Here is a 17,308-nt window from a genome sequence, read left to right as displayed (position 1 = left end):
CCTCCTGCAATTGGAGCGGTTCGTCCTACCGTGCGTACACAGCTCATCGAGGTTATTCCCCCACTTGACATTGGGTTTTCAGATGCAAACACCTCAAGCACATCGTTATCAGCCGTCTCAATCCGCGCTTTTCTTCCTGCCTACCCATCCCCTCCCATTCCGCCATCCCCATACGCCCTCTCGCCCGTCGCGCGCACTAGGCGACCCACGGCAACATATATAACGGACGAAGCGGCTTCCGCGTGATAAGAAGGGTCGACCGTTGTCGTATGAGGCTGCATAAGCCATCTCTCAAGAAGCAGCTCTCCACTTGCTCGACGTTCATGAGCTATGCGTCGAGGGAGCCGATGATCGGCTGGCGACGACCTGCGAACTTGCGAACTGAAGGTGACATTGCAGTCGGGCGTCGAGGTTCAGGCTTACCCTCTGACAGGCGCGAACCTGCGGCGAGCATACTGGACACTGCTAGGCGCCCCGCGACGAATCAAGAGGCGTCGCCAACATCGACGTCCCCGTGTCATCTCGTTCATCCAACGACCGAAACATACGGCCGAGCAACGCGACCATGATAGCGCCATGACTCGCGCCTTTCGGTGTCCCTCACTGGTTCTTGCCGACGATCACCAACGACGGCCAACGATCATCGACGACTCACAGCGATCGTCGACGACTAACAACGATCATCGACGTCGTAACTCATCGCTCGACGACACCCCCGCTTCGAACGACCGTAAACTTGTTACCCTTACCGGCGTTGGCTTCTCTCCGTTGTACTCGAATATCTCAAGTTCTCAGGTATGTGTTAAGGGGAGTCTGTGTAAGCAGGTGTATTGTTGGCCTGATGTACGATCGCGTCAATTACAGCGTGATCCTAGCAGGGAATCTCTTCTTGCGAAAGGGAGTCAGCCTTCGGCTGAGCCTGGACGGGTGCATGTCAAAATGAGATCATCGTAGGGATTTGTGGACGTACTTCGCGACCGCGTTGTTCGCCGCCCTCCTCTGCAGTGCAGTGTTCAGGTTGCGAAGCCCAACGTCAGGACCTATCGCCGCAACCAAGACGTCGCCTTCGAAGGCATTCGCTGCATTCGCCAATGCCCTGATGGCCTGGTTCTTGGGCAGGCCTTTGTATCGCTTGAAGAACACTCTGAAAGTGTACTTTCTGCCGTTGTACTTGCTCGTCGTCAGGATGTCGTGCACGTAGGCCTGCGTCTCCCGCCAGCGCAACTTGGCGTCCGCGAACAGGTAGCGTCGTTGCGCGTGGCGACGATTCCCTTCGAAGACTGCCTTGATCGCCTTCGGGCGCTCCTCTTCGTAAGGGTATAGAAGGACTTGAATATGTTTAGTGAAGTTCTATGAGGAATGAGTATGCATAGCAAGCGCAGGAAGCCGTTCCACTCACAGAAGAGCTCTCGGGGAGTGGCACTTGATTCATCGTCATGGTTGGAAGACAGTTGGGGGCCGTGTGCTGCAGGGATCGAGGAAATTCCCTTTGTTGCACCCTTTGACACTTACAGACAATCGAACGCTTACACGAACCTCTGCCTGATGAGGCGCGCAGTGAACTACTTCATGTAACATATCTTCATATGCCATACGATGGTTTGCGACTATAGCATTCAGCTTGAGTACGGTGTCCTGCAAGAGTCTGCCTCGACGGGATGCGGCTGGTGAGCCACGTGATCGTAGCTGTGACAGTCACTGTTGATGTTACAACGTGACGAAGCTAGCGTAGCACATGATCGCGTCAGTTACAGGCTCTGGCGCTCCCATCGCACTTCATTTTGTATCTTCGAAAATTGAGCTATATCCATGCGATGGATATATACTGATTGTATTACCTGGCATATTCACTGCAACTGCGGGAGCTCTGTGCCCGCGAGTGGGGATCTCGCCAGTCGAGCGGGTAGGAGTAGAAGCAGAGTGGTCGCCCGTTGGCGACGGTCGGGCGCGGAAGCGCTCGGGTAGCGTGTAGTGCGCGTGTAACGACGCGCGCGCGTGAGATCGAATGAGAGAATGCCCGTGTCGGAGTGAGACTCAACGACGAGGCGGGAGGCAACCCTTCCGGTGCCTGCTGCTCAAAGCCTCTCCTATAGGAGGCTGATTCGAGCTGCAGACGATGGTAAGAGTAGAGATAGTGATTATTCCCAAAGCGGCAGGCTGCCTTGCAGCCTGCGATGTGTCTAATCTAACCTACAGTGTACGTGAGATACGAGCGAAAGAAAACACTGTAAGTACGAGCGTGACTCGAGAGTACCAGCCTGGAGCCCTGGCCAGGTTCCCCACAGCAACTGCCCCCGTGAAGGGATTGTCTTGAATCCACAATCTACTCGGGGGAAGCCTTGATATCACCTTGTCTTGCAATCTTTCTTCAGGTCTCATTCTATCCCGTCAGCTGTACATGGTGCTCTTGAACAACAAGAATAAAGTCACGATTGTCGCGCACGAGAGCACGGTCCATGAGCCTAGCCTACGACCTCATCCCGCCAATTGCGATGCTTCTCAGATATCTGCTGCTATCGCATGTAAGTGTTGTCCTTAGCCGGAGCTTTTCCTGTAAGAAGAGGAAAGACAGCCGCGGAAACGACGCACGGCGGGAAAGGGCAGCGCGGAGGCGGAAGGAACTCTGTGCTCGATTGTGTCGACCGAACATATGCCGATGGTCGGCAGCGAGTCGGCAAGCTGACATCCAAGCTTCAAAACTTGCTGACCAAACATGGATATCCGAGGTATACAAATATAGCCTCCGGCTTCTGCGTTACTCGTATTTCTCCAACGAAACACGAGAGCTAGTCTTGGCCGACTGTTGCGGGAGGGTCAAGGGATCGCATCGGAGTTTGAAAATATGTGGCGGCAGGCGGGGCAAGGCCAGTTTGGCGGGCACTTTGTGGCGTTATCTCCGGGAGAAGCCCAACAGACGCGCCAGGCAGGCTTTGGGATTCACACTCCGATGTCATCGCCCTACCCTCCGGCAGGGTAATTCCAGACTCCAGTATGGAGGCTGGTTAACGAGACTAACGAGAGCGGGGAGCTGGAGAGGAGGGCTGCCCCAAGTGCAACCCCGTCGGCTAAACCCGATTCCCGTGTTCGAGACCTGGTCGGAGGCGGGAGCTCTGCGCCCTCGAGTGGGGATCTCGCGACAATCGGGCGCGGGAGCACTCTGGTAGCGTGTAGTGTGCATGTTACGGTGGGCGCGATAATCAAGTGAGCAGAGCGCCTGCGTCAAAGCTATACTCGACGAGGAGGAGGTAGGGCGATTCTTCCGGTACGCGTCTCCGAGAAGGATCTCGAGACGTAGACAATGGCAAGAGTATATATGGTAAGCATTCCCAGTACGGCAGGCCGCAAGGGCCTGCAGTAGATCTGATCTGATCTACACTATGCGTGAGATGTAGGCGAAAGAGGACGTCGCAGATACGAGCATAACTTGAGAGTACCTGGCTGATGTCTCTGGCCAGGATACCTACATGGAGGTCGGAGGCTTGAAAGAGTGAATTTCGGTCTAGTGCCACCTTGATAGCTACTTACAAGGAACCCTCGAACTCTTCTCCGCTGCACGAAGTCGCGGAGAGTCTATCGGAGGCCCTCAGGCTCAAAGCAAATTTCTGTCGCTCTTTTTGCAGAATCCAAAGAGAAAAACGATATCACGGCATGTATAAGTATTTTGGTAGAATCACGGTCACATGAAAACTTGAAGCAGCAACAGCGCCAGCATAATTATCCAATAAGGGGCTGTGAGCAACAAATGCCCCCTGCATGTTCGGCCGCCTGCGGAGCCAGCATCCCCTCCCGTCTTGGGAGCACGAGCCTTGCGGTATAGCAAGACATCCGCAGGCCTCAACAGGCTTGACCCGGCATATGCCACGAGATGGTCGAGGTCTGTGGTGCACGTCTACAGTGATATTAGCACCGCGCATGCTCTCAGTAAGCGATGTCAGCTTACAGAAACATACTGGACTAATCCACCTCTGGGATAGTCCATACTTTGGAGAATTCTCGCGTTATCTGTATCGAAAACGAGGACCCGGCCCTTCGCAGTCCCCGTAATGATCACCTTACCCCCTTCACCAAACGCGCTATGCATCGTGTAAGGCACGTCCGCTTGTTCGAGAGGGATCGAGCGAGATACGGGCCGTCCGGCCATCGAAACGATTTCCAGGCTTCTCCCAGTGTGAGCGACGTAGCGCTTCCCGATGAGATCAACCACAACCGACGACCTTTGCAGATGTCAAAGATGAAGGCGTGACAATGATCACAGATTGTAAGGGGAAACTTACATGATGATTGGACCATCCGTCCTGGCGCCGACCCTTGCGCCTGATTGACAGTCAATCCGAACGCTGGCTGGCTTAGCATCCCGAGCGCGCACCAAGGGAAGAAAACTCACATAGAGCCCCCAAATTCTGAGAAAACTACCAGGGTATGGGCCAGGGGATCGAATTTGATTGTTTTCGGGCGACAGGACGATTCCAACGGCACAGAAAATCCGCGTATTGTGTCGAGGTCGTAGGTGATGGCCCACATCGTGACTAGATTGTCAGACGTCGCTATCGCCAGCCGACCTGGATGATCCTTATCGAGGGATGGTTGATATACGTCCATTGAAAGAAGTCGAGCCTCTTCGTGCCCAAACCGGAAGCGCTTGGCGTGTATGAATGCCTGGAAGGGACTCCCATGAGCATGTCGAGCCAGAATCATGACTCTCAGTGCGCACATCTTGATCTTCGTCCCAGTACCACAGAGCGACATCCCCACATTTGAAACCAAGGATGAAGATCAGTCGCTCGCCTTCGAAGGATATCCATACAGATCGTGCGGCGACGTTTCTTTCGGAGACTTCCAACTGAGGCACGGACATGAGACCCTGCGTGCCAGTATCCCATATAGATACACCGGCATAGCCTGAATATATCCTAAGCAAGGTGCATGGGCATGTCGAGTCCAACGTCAGCATACCAGTTGCAGCTAAGTATTTTCCGTCGGGGGAAAAGGAAAGGGAGAGAACGCTATCCTTCTGATCCGTGAGGGTCGCAAGATACTCGTATTCGGTGGGTTGTTCTGGCTGCATGCTTGGCTCAGAGAGAGCAAATGACGGTAGGTGGACGGCCGAAGTAAGTCTTTGTGCTCAGAATAGACCATCTCGTGACATCGGTCCGACTTTCCCGATCGTATCGCCTCACGCTGATGACCTCCCGGACCTCGCCCAGCTGCCGCGTTCAAGGTGAACCCCCAGTGTTTTTTCCTTTCATCCACCTCTGACTTTGCGAGGCAGGAGGCTGATACCGGTGACTGCCCGACTCCCCATCACCATCGACATCTGCAGTAGGGAAAACCCTTTCAAAGACAACAACCGTACGCCTCTTCCACGTCTTCGGGCGCGCTGCAAGCCTCCGGTCCCTCGTCCACTAGACAGCTACCTACCCAAGCGTTACGGCGGAACCCCAGCTACTCTTCACATGTGCGCCATCTTGCCTGGGCGTCCACCATCGTAAACTCACAACAGGCTCACGTACAGGCACCTCAGCAAGTGAAGGCGTCCGGCGGATAAATGGTCAGACTAAACGATCTCCAGCGCTTGCCGATGCAGTTCTTCAGACGACGCGAACTCGTGTTCTGTCCAAGAGAGCGGCGCGACAGCATGCACTGCCGCGATCCACGGATGATCGCCTTCGGCCGTAGCGTGGAAGCTGCAGCGCAAGAAGTCTGTCGAGGCCGCGACCTTCTCGATGGCGGTCCGGAGGACGTCACCCTTGACGGAGCCGTCCAATTGCAGAGAACGAGGCACGAGATATAGTGTGCCGCCCGACGACAAGGTCTCCGTGAGCATACCGGTCTACAGAGGGGTCGCCGGGAAGACGCTGGTGACCCTGTCGGCGTCGTCGAGTGGCGGGATACTGCTTGCGTGGGCCGCTCGCAACTGACTTTACACCTGGGCGAGCTCGCGTTGCGCTACCAAGGATGTACCCTCAGGAGATGTCTCCCGCAAGTACAGAGCGAACGCGCCAACGCAGGGGTTACGCATGATTGCATGCGTCGGCACAGCGAGTACGCGCGAACGGAGGGATTGGGCAAGGCGAATGCTGCTAATGCCTGACTCGTCCTCCGACCAGTGCGAGTTGTCGTAAGCCGGTCGCGTGTCGCCTTGTTCCCCGTCGGAGTTCCCCGTCGGAGACGTCGTACAAAGTTAGTGTTTGTTCTGGATGCTGCAGCAGGTTTGCTATGCGCTCAATGAGGTTCTTGACGGATGCTGACGGACCGAATGTTGGCAGATGCCCGGCTCGAATGAAGACGGCGTCAATCGCGGTATCGACTTCGACCGCAACCGCCCGTGGATACCGAAGCAGAGTGAGCGAACGGGTCACAGAAGTCGGGACAAGAGACTCACGTCAGGCGCGGCTTTGCTGTAGAGTGATCCCCATAGCTCAGGTTTCTCTGCGCTCGACTCCTTCGGCGAACCTGTCGAACGAGATTGAAGAGGGCATGAAAGAGCGGCTCGCCCCTGGCTAGCCATCTCTGTATATGTCTGTGTAGTGAACGAGCATAGTGCTGTCGTAATGCAGGGCGCCAGCATGTCTGCAATCCCGTCGACGTCCACCGTCCGACCTGACAGAACGACCCCGAAAACGGCGTCGTTGCGTTTGCGATAGTCTGCCAGGGCGGTCTCAAAGGCAGTGACCGCCAGAACATGCAGGCCATCATGCAGCGCCCTCGTGCTCTTCTCCAGAATAGAAAGTGGCGAGTCAAGACGCAGACGGTGATACCTGGATTCTGCCGTCGTATCGCTGGAGGCAAGGTTTCGAGGCGCGTCGCCGAGAGACTCGGTGAAGAATGCGCGAGCGGAGTCTGAAGACTGGCGAGCCAAGTACTGAAGCAGCTTGACGATCGACGGGCGCTGCAAGTCAAATGTTCCAGCGTATCTGCGCCTCACCTCCGACGTGATCATCGGGAGTGACTCGCCTATCAAGGAATGTCAGCAGCTTCACAGTAACATACGAACAACATTACCATCATAGACAGAATGATGCAAAGTCCGGCAGAGATAGGAAGATTGCTCCTTTCCCCTATGAACTGCGAACCGAATGGGATGTTTTCGCGATATCTCCGCTGCGACTTCTTTGCGATACGGTTCAAGTCCACCTGAAGTTGATCAATAACATGTCCATCGTCAACGTGCACATCGCGCCATTGCAGCACCTCATCGCTAGGCTCAAGAGCGACTTAACGACCTGCACTATGCCGTCATGCGCCGTGAAGCAACACATCCGCAGGATCGGGTTTGCCAAAACGGTGTTCTTGATGGCGGCCTTGAGCCTGGTTATATCGGTTCCCTCCTCGAGGATGGTGACGAAGTGATCGACATCAACCGGCTCGAGCGAGTTGGGAGTGAGGGCGACAAACCCTTCCTGCAGTAGCAAGCAAGGAAGGACCGCCTCGACGACTACAGCGACGTGATGGATGGCTTCATGCTGCACGTCGGGGGCCACTTCCCATTGGGCGTTGTCATCCCTGGAATCCACGGGCACTTCCGAGGCATTCGCAAGTTTTTTCGAGAGAAGGGCCGGCGAGAATGACGTAAGGCGGTACGAAGAGGCCCGCGTCCTTTAGCTTGAGACTGAGTGGCATGGCGCTGGGCGAGTCGATGCCTATATCAGGCGTTGTAGTAGACGCTTGAACAGCGTCCGCTGGAACTCCTGCGGCTGGACTGAGCATATCCCGAATGCGCTTCGCCTTGTCGGTGAGGGGTAAGGACATGGCCGAACTCTTGCTTTGCTGGCTGTTTATCGCCGACAGAGGGTATGAGTAGAAGAACAGGCGAGGACGCGTTCTATCAAACATCCCCAACGCGGTGTTGTTGAGGGGGAGGAATGTTAAGGGGATGATGACATCGGGCGTCAGATGAGAAGGGAGGCGCTCGCGACACAATCCAAGCAAAGCGCGCGCGAGAGGCAGGTCTTCGTTCGACAACGCCGGTAGACCTGCGCCCGCGCCGATAGCCGCTCGTTGAGCCACGAAGCTACCACGGCCCTCTTAACGCTGGGGACCTCCCGCAGGTGCGCTTCTTCATCGGTGACAACGACTTGCGGCTTAGAGAGTCGTCCGAAGCCTCCCGCCTTGTTCGCAACCGCGAAGACGATGTCAGCCCGAGCAGCAGCCTCTTGAGTGAAGGGACATCCTCGTCGTCGATAGCCAAATCGCGCAACAGCGCTTGGACGACTGCCTCACATTGCTTAGCCGGAAGCTCGACGTTGTCCGCAGGCCTGCGATCGAGCATCAGAGTCAGAGTGCTGGAAACACTCAGTATAAAAGCACACCGTTGCATTACTTCCGGAAACATGGACAAATATCCTATCGCTAGAAACGTATACATTGACCGCCAGAGGGCGCTCGTCCGTCAAGTTCGTCAGCTCGCCAGCTTCTCTCCACAGACGGGGCGCCAACTGGAGGCCGGAGTCCGCAGAATCGACGGACTTCATGACGAAGATTGCCGGAAAAAGAGCTTGGTTAAGGGGATGACGTAGGACTCGACGGAAGTGCTGCAAATTGAGGAAAGACGAGGACCTGCTGGCTGAAGAGCGTTCGACGATGGCGACCAAAGACCGCCGAGCAGATGTTGAGGAATCCACGTTGACGGGGACAGGAAGGGTGGCGATCATTGGCGCCACGAGTCCCTCAAGCGAGGAGCCCTCGTACGCAAAGACCGGGTTTTGCCAAACACAACCTTCTCGGTCCGCACATACGCGGCCAGAATCGTCGCTCAAGCAAGTTGAAGAACTGGAGCATTCGACGCGTTGATGGCGCTTGACGCTTCCGATGATACAGCTTGCGCGCCGTGAGCCCGGTCTTGACGTCGCGCGAGCCATCCGAGAGATCGGGAAAAGGTCGAGCGTAATCGTCCGCAAACGGCACCGAAATCTATTCCCAAAGGGGGGCGGCTTCTTCGGATTCTCGAGGAGGAAGAAAGCACGAGGCACGGCGGACGTGAGCTGCAGCCGTGGCGCTACGTGTTGGCAATCGTGAACTTGCAGCACATCGTCGAGTAGGAGTTTGTAGGTGTGGCGTTGTAAAGAACGTGGTGCATGCTGGGCAACATTGCCGGTTTCCTGATGTCCTCCCCCAGTATCGTGACGGCCCATAGAGGGGCTGTTGCTCGGGAAAGCAAAGCCGCCAAAGTACGGGCAAAGTCGCCACAAACACCCTGGAGCCGCACGTCAGTCTCTCGAAGACGTGCTAAGAACCAACTCACGGTGTGTAATCATCCTTCCGCAATCCAATCGCGGCAGCAATGTACGGCCACGCGCTGATCAGCGTTTGGATGTCGCAGCCATTCTCGAGATGGAACAAGCGATGCATCCAGTACGTCGCTGGATCCTTGATGGTCTCGCCGAGCATGCCTTCTTGCACTACAACGACGTTAATAACCGGCGCGGTGGCGGATAGAGGGGTACGTACAGGGTGTGCAGGGGGTGACGCGCTCCACCTGTTCACCATGGATTGCTCGGGCCACAGGCCCACAGCCGGCCTCCACTTCTTGTCAAACTCGTCGCGCCAAGCAGACGCCGACGGGGCCTTGTCGATCTTGCCCTCGCTCGCCTTCGTGAGACACTGGATCGTACGATGCGACGGGATGTCGCCAGCCTTGCGCAGTTTCGATGCGAGTTAAAGCGCACGAGTCTATGCCGAAGGATGAGTTTCTCCTACAGCGGTCATGGTAAACTACGTACCGAGTCAACGCCAAGAGCACTAAGCGGCGTCGTCTTCTTCATCCGCTCCGCAAGCGTCCCTGTCAGATCAGCCACTGCATTGCGTACCGTCGACGCAAGCGGCGACCAGGAGTCGTCTTCAAGTCGACCGTGATCCTTCGCTAGCGCCTCCTCCCAAGTCGAGATGTCCATCGAGGCATAATACTCTGCCGGAGCTTTGCGGTCAACCTTGTTGGAGGCCGTGTGAGGGATGCGCTGGGCAACTATGCACGCGCTGCGGGAAGGTCAATATCTCGGGCGTCGATTGAGAGGAAGACCGCACAAGCTTAGGATGCATGAACTCGGGAGGCATCTCGTCAGCGCGCCTCATAGCCGCGCCTGCGACTTCAAGGGCATCGGAGCCAGTGCACAGTTGACTTTCTCGACGACGGATGTGAGTCTCTCCGCGACTTGAACGTGTTCAATGTCTCCATGGCCGCCAATGCAGGCGGCGAAGACGCGCCCATCTGGCGTGACGACCCCGGCAAGGCTCTGTACAAGGTCAGGGAGCGTGCGCAACCGGGCAGTATGCAGGAACGTGTGCGCCGGCCCAATCGAGGTCGTCGGGGCCGTATTCCACGCCACGAAGTTCGTCCAACGTGTACACCGTGGCCTCCGTTTCCTCGCCCTTCGCCCGTAGGCCCAACCTCGTCGTTGGTTTGCCCTCAAGTAGAGCTACGTGAGCTCGCAGGCCGCATCACGCAGGTGCTTCCGTGAAGTGTTCGGGGCCGTCCGGATGCCGCGGCGAGACGCTTCTTGATACGGTTCGTGCGCGAGCGACGCTTCATAGTATGATTCATGCCCTGCGAAAGCCGCTGACCAAAGACGGGTACTGTGAGAGTTCGGAGGCCAGGGCGTGGATGAACGGCGTCGGAAGGAAGGCAGAAGCGCCTTCTTCACCTTATTGCGCGTGGACTTAGCGGCGATGGGCGAGCGTTCGCGTTCGACGGCGCGGCAAGGGGTGCGAGGGCGAGCGGAGTGCTTAGATAGTGCGAGCGAGCGAGAGGGGCGGGCCGTACTTGGCGCCGACGTAAGGGGGTACCCTGTGGATGGCGACTGATGCTGAGCGTCCGAGCATCGGCCGACTGGTCCAGTGAGGGGGCAGAACTCGCAGGTTCCGCACTTGGGAGCGGGTCTTCGTCGCTCGACTGATAAGCGCGGGAATTGAGGTAGAGATCCGTAAGGTTGAACGCGTCGTTGCGGATTATTTGAGGCGCGGAAAGGAGGCGCCCGCTGCGGGTGGTCCGATGGGGGGCAGGTACAAGGCCTGGGGGCGCGGTCAAAATTTTGTCACATAGAGCCCGCACTCACACCGCACATCGACGCGCAGCATGTTCGCCAAGATTCGCCTGTGTATCTCTCCATGTCTCACTGCGGCGGAGGTGGCAGTGGCGAGATACACGGGCGATTCGTCGCGAAGGGCGCGCGTCTAGATATGAGACACACGCGAGGGGCTAGCGAGGGGCGTCGAAAGAGCGCGCACCGCAAATCGATGTTGTGTTGACCGTCGCGATGTGCACGCGGCGATGGTCGTCGAGAGGCGACGCGCGGGGCCGCGATCGGCAAACATGTCCCATCACGTTACGTGAGGTCGCGTGCTTGCTCAGAACGCCACATATTGCTGTAGGCAGATTTCCAAATAAACAAGGCAGGCAACATCGGTGAAAGAGTAGCAGGCAGAAACGAGTTGACGAGCATGGACACGGACTGAGTTACGATTACCTGCCCAGCCGTTACCTATGTACATATAGAGGCTACACCTGCAGCGCTACACGAAAGGAGCCATTCCGCACACGGGCGATTCCAGGAAGTGCTCCTAATTCCTGGAATTCATCTACAGTACAATATTTTGTATGCTCATCCTCCCTATCAGGACTGATTTCAACTCGACAACAACGATGATTCTTTGAGCACACACTGTCAGCGACATCTGGCCAGGACATCTGTGAGCAGATTGTAGATCTTTGCCGCCACATCAGCTGCGATCCCGCGGTCGCCTTCACGGATGCAGGTGAGGGCAAAGACGCGGAACTTGTCCGGATGATAACGGATAGTTTCTGCACGACAAACTGTGGGGACGTTCCTGCCTGCGACTCCGGGGCGCTTCACGTGCAGCAGGAACTCCAGCAGGCTCTGCTCCGTGATGCTTTCGGCCCCAACGAAACCACAAACGGGCCACGGAAAGGTCGTCAGTGTGTAGGAAGACTGAGCGACGATGCGCCTCCAGATCCTCCCCCACTCCGCCTCGTAGGTGGCGAAAGGGTTGAGAGCGCGCGCGGGGACGGAGCCGGGAGTAGGGGCGGGGCCGGAAGAAGGAGCAGGACCGGAGCTGGGAGTAGGGGCGGGGCCGGGAGAAGGAGCGGGCTCAGGAGTAGGAGGGGGGCCTGGAGCAGGAGTGGGCCCAGGATCAGGAGCGGGCCCAGGAGTGGAAGCGGGGCCGCGGGCAGGGCCGGGACCGGGGGTAGGAGCGGCGCCAGGGCCAGGACGGTGATCGTGCGCGCGGCGCTGTGACTGTTCAACGAGTTCAGCGAGCGTGTAGTGCCTATGGCGCACTTCTGCAAGATCTGCCAGTGCATCGTGGAGCGTGTTTCGTAACTGCTGCAGCTTCCGAAGATCGTTCAGGCTCTTTTCTTCAAGAAGCCTCTTGTATGCTGCGGTCCGCTGCTGCTCGTCGGCGAGTTGGTCTTGATACCAGGCAACGGTGGCTTCGTGCTGCTGACGCAAAGAATCCATCTCGCGTCGCATGCTAAAGAGCAAGTCAGCGGCATCCGATTCGACGGCATCAGATGTCCCGTTCATCGACGCGCGATCGCCATTGGAACTCTGAGGGTACGCTCCTGGGATACCGAGGACGAACGAGCCGGAGTCGAGGGAGCTCTCAGCGGTCAAGGTGGACACGCTGGGAGCTTTGAACCTGTTCGGCATGTTGGGAGGGTTCGACGCCCCACCAGATCCGACGCGGATGTAATATAAGGGTAAGAGTCCCCTTTCCTAGCCAGCGCCATGATCGACTCCTTTGGCCGAGACCAAAGGTGGTCTTTGCAGAATCGCACGAAGGTCTACCAGAGCATCGTGCAGTGGCATTGAATTAGGACCTTTGGCGTGGGGTCATGCCCGTAAAGGGGCGCGGTCCGGACCATTGTCAAGCTTAGCAAGCGCCGGCTATGTGAAGCTTTCAGACTCTCAATGACTATGTTGGACTTTGCCAAAGGGACTGATGGAGCAAGGTATTGATAGATTGACCTATGAAGCGACTCACGTTCGCGAACAATGGGAACTGACATAATCGCGAGTGAGGGGAGCTTATGGGTATGCGACATGCCCAGAGACGGAGTCTGACACTTGCCTGAGTACAAGCGCACCCTCCAGCATGATATGGTCCAGGAACGGGAGGGCGAAGGGTCGAGGACGGACGTATTGAAGACGATGTTTGCTGGCCGGCGATACGTGACACGATGTCACGGACGTCACATCAAGCGGCGCCAGCAAGCATCCAGCTTTCGACGCCGCGCTGTCCCGGATGTTGAGCATACATAAGTGCGGCTAAGCAATATGGACTACTCACCGAGATGGCGACACTCACCGAACCATCTGGTCGTGATCGTCGTGACCCGATCCGACTCCGCATCGCAAAGTCGTGTCTATTGAGCCATCAGTCTCGAGCGCACCAGCCGACAGCCGCAGGTGAGGCAGCGAGTACGCACATTCCTGGGGTCTTCATCAACATCGTAGAGCTCCACCGCATCGTCTCCCGGGTGAAGACACCGACATAGAGCTGTGCGAGCGTACCGCGTGACACCGTCCTAGGGCAATATTCGAGTCTGTTCAGCAGCCCCTCCCTCATCTAAGGAGTTGCCAGTGGAGTGTTTGAAGAGGTCGAGGGACGCTGGGAGGGGGCAGGTAGACTTGCATCAGGGAATGAGAAAAAGGGGAGAGAAGGGGGGAGGGCGCTTCCTCGAGGACGGCCCTGGGGGTCCCGGTTGTAAGCGCCTCGTTCTGCGTAGATCGATAGCGTACCTGAGGCCTGCAGATGAGCAGAGCGGTATCTTCTACTACCTGGGAAAGAGGGTCTGACGCGCGGCGAGAGCACGAGCCCGCGCTCGAACAGGGCCAGTGAACCCGATCAATGCTGTGACCGTCTTGCGCACGACTCGGGGGCGCACCAGGTGTGGCTCGGGCACGCACCAAGCGTCTGCCCACCCAAGCGTGGTCGCGTTGCAGTATAATGACCTTGCGATGGCGATGTGACCTGGCCGGCCGCGCAGTGGAATCGATTGCCCGTATTCAATGGGACCTGTTGTTCGTAGCAGAGGGCACGTAGAAGGGCCATACTGTCGCTAGCCAGCTCTTGAGATGGTCTATCGCATGGAAGCTGGATTCAAAGCAAAGGATCATGGCGTCGCGGCGGACACAAGCAGGTCGAATAACACAGGTCCGATCATGCAACGCAGACGCCTCGAGGCCTTCCCCCTTTGGCAGGTCGATTGCGCTTCGGCCGCTCGGCACAACCCTTGGTCATGGCGTCTTCCATCCCGGTCGAAGTAGTGTCTTTATGCCAGTCCCGTCGCATCAAGCGCCCGAGTGCCACCTTTATCCACGGGTCCCTGCGAAAGTGGCCCACCCCTTAAATACCTTCCATCTTGCAGCCCCCCTCATCTTCCTCCATCTCCGTCTCCGTCTCCATGGATTCCGATTCCGAGTACACTGAAGTTGCCTCCTTCCCCGGTCATCAGGACGCCGTCCTGTCTCTGAGTTTCTCGGCTTCGGGGCGGTTCCTCGCTGCGACGGGTACGTCCCTTGACCCCAGATCTGCTATTTCCGCCACTTAACTTGCCGCTGATCAGGTTACTCGGGTGTGTGCGTGTGGGACGTCATTCGGAAGCAGCGCGTCGCCATTCCAGCACCGCCCTCCACACCGACGACGAGACATATCTATACTCGCTCGGCCTGGCTGTACTTTGAGTCAACCGGACTGGATGTTCTAGTACTCGGCTCGCAGCGAGGGGATGTCGTGTTGTGGCAGTGGAACGCAGACGACGGGGTGCGTCACCCCAGTGTACATGTTTCTCACCAAACAAGCTCATTGTACACCTGTAGGTCTTCAAATACCGTGCGCGCGCCCGTAAATCTGCACCGGATACCGAGGTTCTGTCCATCGATGTGTACAAGCGCAATGTACCTGCCGAAGAGCGGGGTCGCATCGCAATTGGCACCGACGATGGAAGGGTGGCCGTCTGGTCCGTCGCTGCACCCGACAAGCTGCGCCTCAAGTTTTCGGTTCAGCTTGAGCCGGCTATGCGTCCTAGAACTGTCAAGTTCGATGTCGCATCCCACGCCGTCATTGCCTGTTCTGACGTTGGAGGAACGATGTACGTACAATCGTTATTTCCTTCGGTGCACTATGTTTATTCACTCGTAGAGTGGGACTGAATTGTCAATCTGGGAGGAAGATTGGCGTCAGAGATGATGGTCCAAAGGTCATGTGAGTCGGCCCCCATTTGCAGCTCTTCGGTCAGTTGATTGGCCCCCAGGGCGTCGGTCGATGTCGACACTGTCAAGTCCATCCTTGTGGCCTCCACTGGCACCTCCTTCGAGGTCCTCGCACTGAAGAAGCGCAAGCATATAAAGACTATTGTGAGCGAGATGCCAGATGTCTACTACCCTATTTTTGTAGCTATTGGCGAGGGGGGCAAGGTCCTACTAGCGGGCAGCGACAAAGGCCGCGCTCTACTTTATGACCTTGCGCAAGGATGCATACGGCAGGCCTTTGACTATCCGAAAGGCGGACTCGTTCAGCAGGTTGCGGTGCGTCCTTTGTTTTTCCCGCGCGCTAACCCCATCTGATATGGGCAAAAGACGTGCACCACGACAGACTTCCACTATGTCGCATTTGCTGGCACCAGCCTGTCGCAGTCGGCAGACGTCGTCCTCTACAGCAAGAAGATTCGAGTGGAACAATCGACTGACCGGGAAGCCCCCTCTGCACCGCCAGCTACGACAACTGGCGCGACGCCGAAGATGCGCTATATCATCCCAGCGATGTACTGGGCGCTTATGCTTGCTCTACTGTTTATTTGCTACAAGAACACGGTTGCCGTCATTGCTGTGAGTGCGATCAGCGACCGTCTCACAAATGACTGAATTTGTCGTAGATCAACACGCGCAACTCCCTGTCGGTGTAGGCTCTTCATAATTAACGGAGGTGGACCAGAAGTCACTCTCCTGGAGATTCAACTGTAGGATTGCATTGCATATAGAGCTCCTTTCATACCGACGACATACCAACGATTGTATGCGAAAAGCCGCAATTAAGTATGCTTGCGACTGTTAGAATCTTCGAAGGTGTGTCACGACTCCGCGCGGCTCATGTACCCGAACGGCGATATGGCCTGTATCACACCGCTGCCTGACGCGCCGGCTCACGATCCAGGAAGGACGAAAAAAAAACTAGGAAGCTCTCGCACACTTGTAAAGGCATCCTGATCTTCTTAGGCAGCACCGAGTACAGAGGACAAGATAGCCTACCCTTTCTTGTCTCATCACGGCGAAGGTGGAAGCGGTAAGACACGCGCAGCGCCGCCTCGAAGGTCGCACACGCTGGTAGAACGACGGAGGGCATAGGTACCGTGCGCATGATTCGTGGGCTAGCGGGCGTTACGAGGACGTACTGATTATCAGCGTCCTCGTAAGGCCCGTTTCAGCGTATGCGCTGGCCTCGCCTACCTAGTATCAGATTATATCACCCGCGACAATGTACCTCTATCTGCCCACGGCGTCCCCTTTGACTTGGTGTCGTCCGAGTGACTTTCCTCCCTCCCGGATGTTCTTCCTGCGTCCTCGCGGCCTCGCTTGCTTCCGAATTCCACGTCGCCGACACCTCAGCTCAGAAACATGCGGAGGGACCGCGCTTCCGCACACCATCCCTCATCATTGACCCCTGTAATCACCACCCTCTACTCCCGACACTTAGCCAGCGAAGACGGAAGGGGAAAAATACCGATGCGCCGTTCTCCTACGTCCCTACTACAGCCGGAGACAGGGAGTGCGCGAATAAGCGCTCACCCCCATTGCTGTTCGCGAGCTCAACCCGCATGTAGGCGCTCGCAGGGTTCCTTCGACGTGTTAGCTACGATGTGTGGAGGAGATGAGACCAAGACGGTAGAAGAGTGCATCAAGTCAGGGAGGTCAAAGCTGCCAATCGCTAGGGGCGCGGTGTGATAAAGAGGGATAGGCCGGTGGAGCAGGACGCGGACTGAACGTACTGAACCCTGGCCCACGTTCTGAAAACGACCTCAGCCGCCACTGTACCACAATTCCGCCTGCGCCCCCGCGACCTCACACCGATAATCTCCCTGGCTATCTCATGCAAGGTGGGTCGGGCAGAGAAACTTGCAGAACTACATGAGCAAGAATGAGGGGATAGAGGGTGTTGCAGTGGACGGCTAGGTAGGGCGGAAAGAGGTCATCGAAGACGACGATGAAGAGGAGGAGAGGAAGGAGGAAACCACACGGAGCAAGTGTAGTCGATGAACCTCTTGCGCAGTTGTCGCAGCAAAGCCTTCATTGCGGTG

General features: G+C 56.9%; 5 protein-coding genes across 5 annotated transcripts; 1 reads left to right on the top strand and 4 right to left on the bottom strand.

Moving 5' to 3' along the window:
• Nucleotides 1-858: 858 nt before the first annotated feature.
• SCHCODRAFT_02495829 (uncharacterized protein) lies at nucleotides 859-1,438 on the bottom strand (the record flags this gene model as incomplete). The annotated part of the gene is made up of 3 exons (XM_003032957.1): nucleotides 859-919; nucleotides 971-1,350; nucleotides 1,400-1,438. The coding sequence occupies 3 exons, from the start codon at nucleotides 1,436-1,438 to the stop codon at nucleotides 859-861; spliced, it is 480 nt and encodes a 159-aa protein (XP_003033003.1).
• A 2,238-nt stretch (nucleotides 1,439-3,676) lies between these two features.
• On the bottom strand, nucleotides 3,677-5,065 carry SCHCODRAFT_02494499 (uncharacterized protein; the record flags this gene model as incomplete). Its single annotated transcript, XM_003032956.2, has 6 exons — nucleotides 3,677-3,889; nucleotides 3,941-4,214; nucleotides 4,275-4,337; nucleotides 4,385-4,656; nucleotides 4,712-4,899; nucleotides 4,954-5,065. 6 exons carry the CDS (start codon nucleotides 5,063-5,065, stop codon nucleotides 3,677-3,679), a joined length of 1,122 nt encoding a protein of 373 aa, XP_003033002.1.
• Nucleotides 5,066-5,554: 489 nt separating this feature from the next.
• SCHCODRAFT_02728937 (uncharacterized protein) lies at nucleotides 5,555-10,109 on the bottom strand (the record flags this gene model as incomplete). The annotated part of the gene is made up of 10 exons (XM_003032955.3): nucleotides 10,021-10,109; nucleotides 9,720-9,953; nucleotides 9,242-9,633; nucleotides 8,308-9,138; nucleotides 8,070-8,255; nucleotides 7,664-8,011; nucleotides 7,230-7,596; nucleotides 7,074-7,134; nucleotides 6,383-6,954; nucleotides 5,555-5,830 (listed from the first exon to the last, which is right to left on the bottom strand). Exons 1-10 carry the CDS (start codon nucleotides 10,066-10,068, stop codon nucleotides 5,555-5,557), a joined length of 3,315 nt encoding a protein of 1,104 aa, XP_003033001.1. The 5' UTR covers nucleotides 10,069-10,109.
• A 1,548-nt stretch (nucleotides 10,110-11,657) lies between these two features.
• Nucleotides 11,658-12,662, bottom strand: SCHCODRAFT_02495671 (uncharacterized protein; the record flags this gene model as incomplete). The annotated part of the gene is made up of 2 exons (XM_050343026.1): nucleotides 11,658-12,121; nucleotides 12,224-12,662. The coding sequence occupies 2 exons, from the start codon at nucleotides 12,660-12,662 to the stop codon at nucleotides 11,658-11,660; spliced, it is 903 nt and encodes a 300-aa protein (XP_050201380.1).
• Nucleotides 12,663-14,419: 1,757 nt separating this feature from the next.
• On the top strand, nucleotides 14,420-15,919 carry SCHCODRAFT_02699649 (WD40 repeat-like protein; the record flags this gene model as incomplete). Its single annotated transcript, XM_003033523.1, has 7 exons — nucleotides 14,420-14,525; nucleotides 14,582-14,778; nucleotides 14,835-15,106; nucleotides 15,157-15,219; nucleotides 15,269-15,542; nucleotides 15,594-15,842; nucleotides 15,890-15,919. The coding sequence occupies 7 exons, from the start codon at nucleotides 14,420-14,422 to the stop codon at nucleotides 15,917-15,919; spliced, it is 1,191 nt and encodes a 396-aa protein (XP_003033569.1).
• Nucleotides 15,920-17,308: the final 1,389 nt, after the last annotated feature.

Source organism: Schizophyllum commune, assembly GCF_000143185.2.
Source record: "Schizophyllum commune H4-8 unplaced genomic scaffold SCHCOscaffold_4, whole genome shotgun sequence".
In the NCBI taxonomy this organism is placed as follows: Eukaryota; Fungi; Basidiomycota; class Agaricomycetes; order Agaricales; family Schizophyllaceae; genus Schizophyllum; species Schizophyllum commune.
The sequence above is the reverse complement of the archived record's forward strand: the minus strand, read 5'-3'. Positions and strand labels throughout refer to the sequence as shown.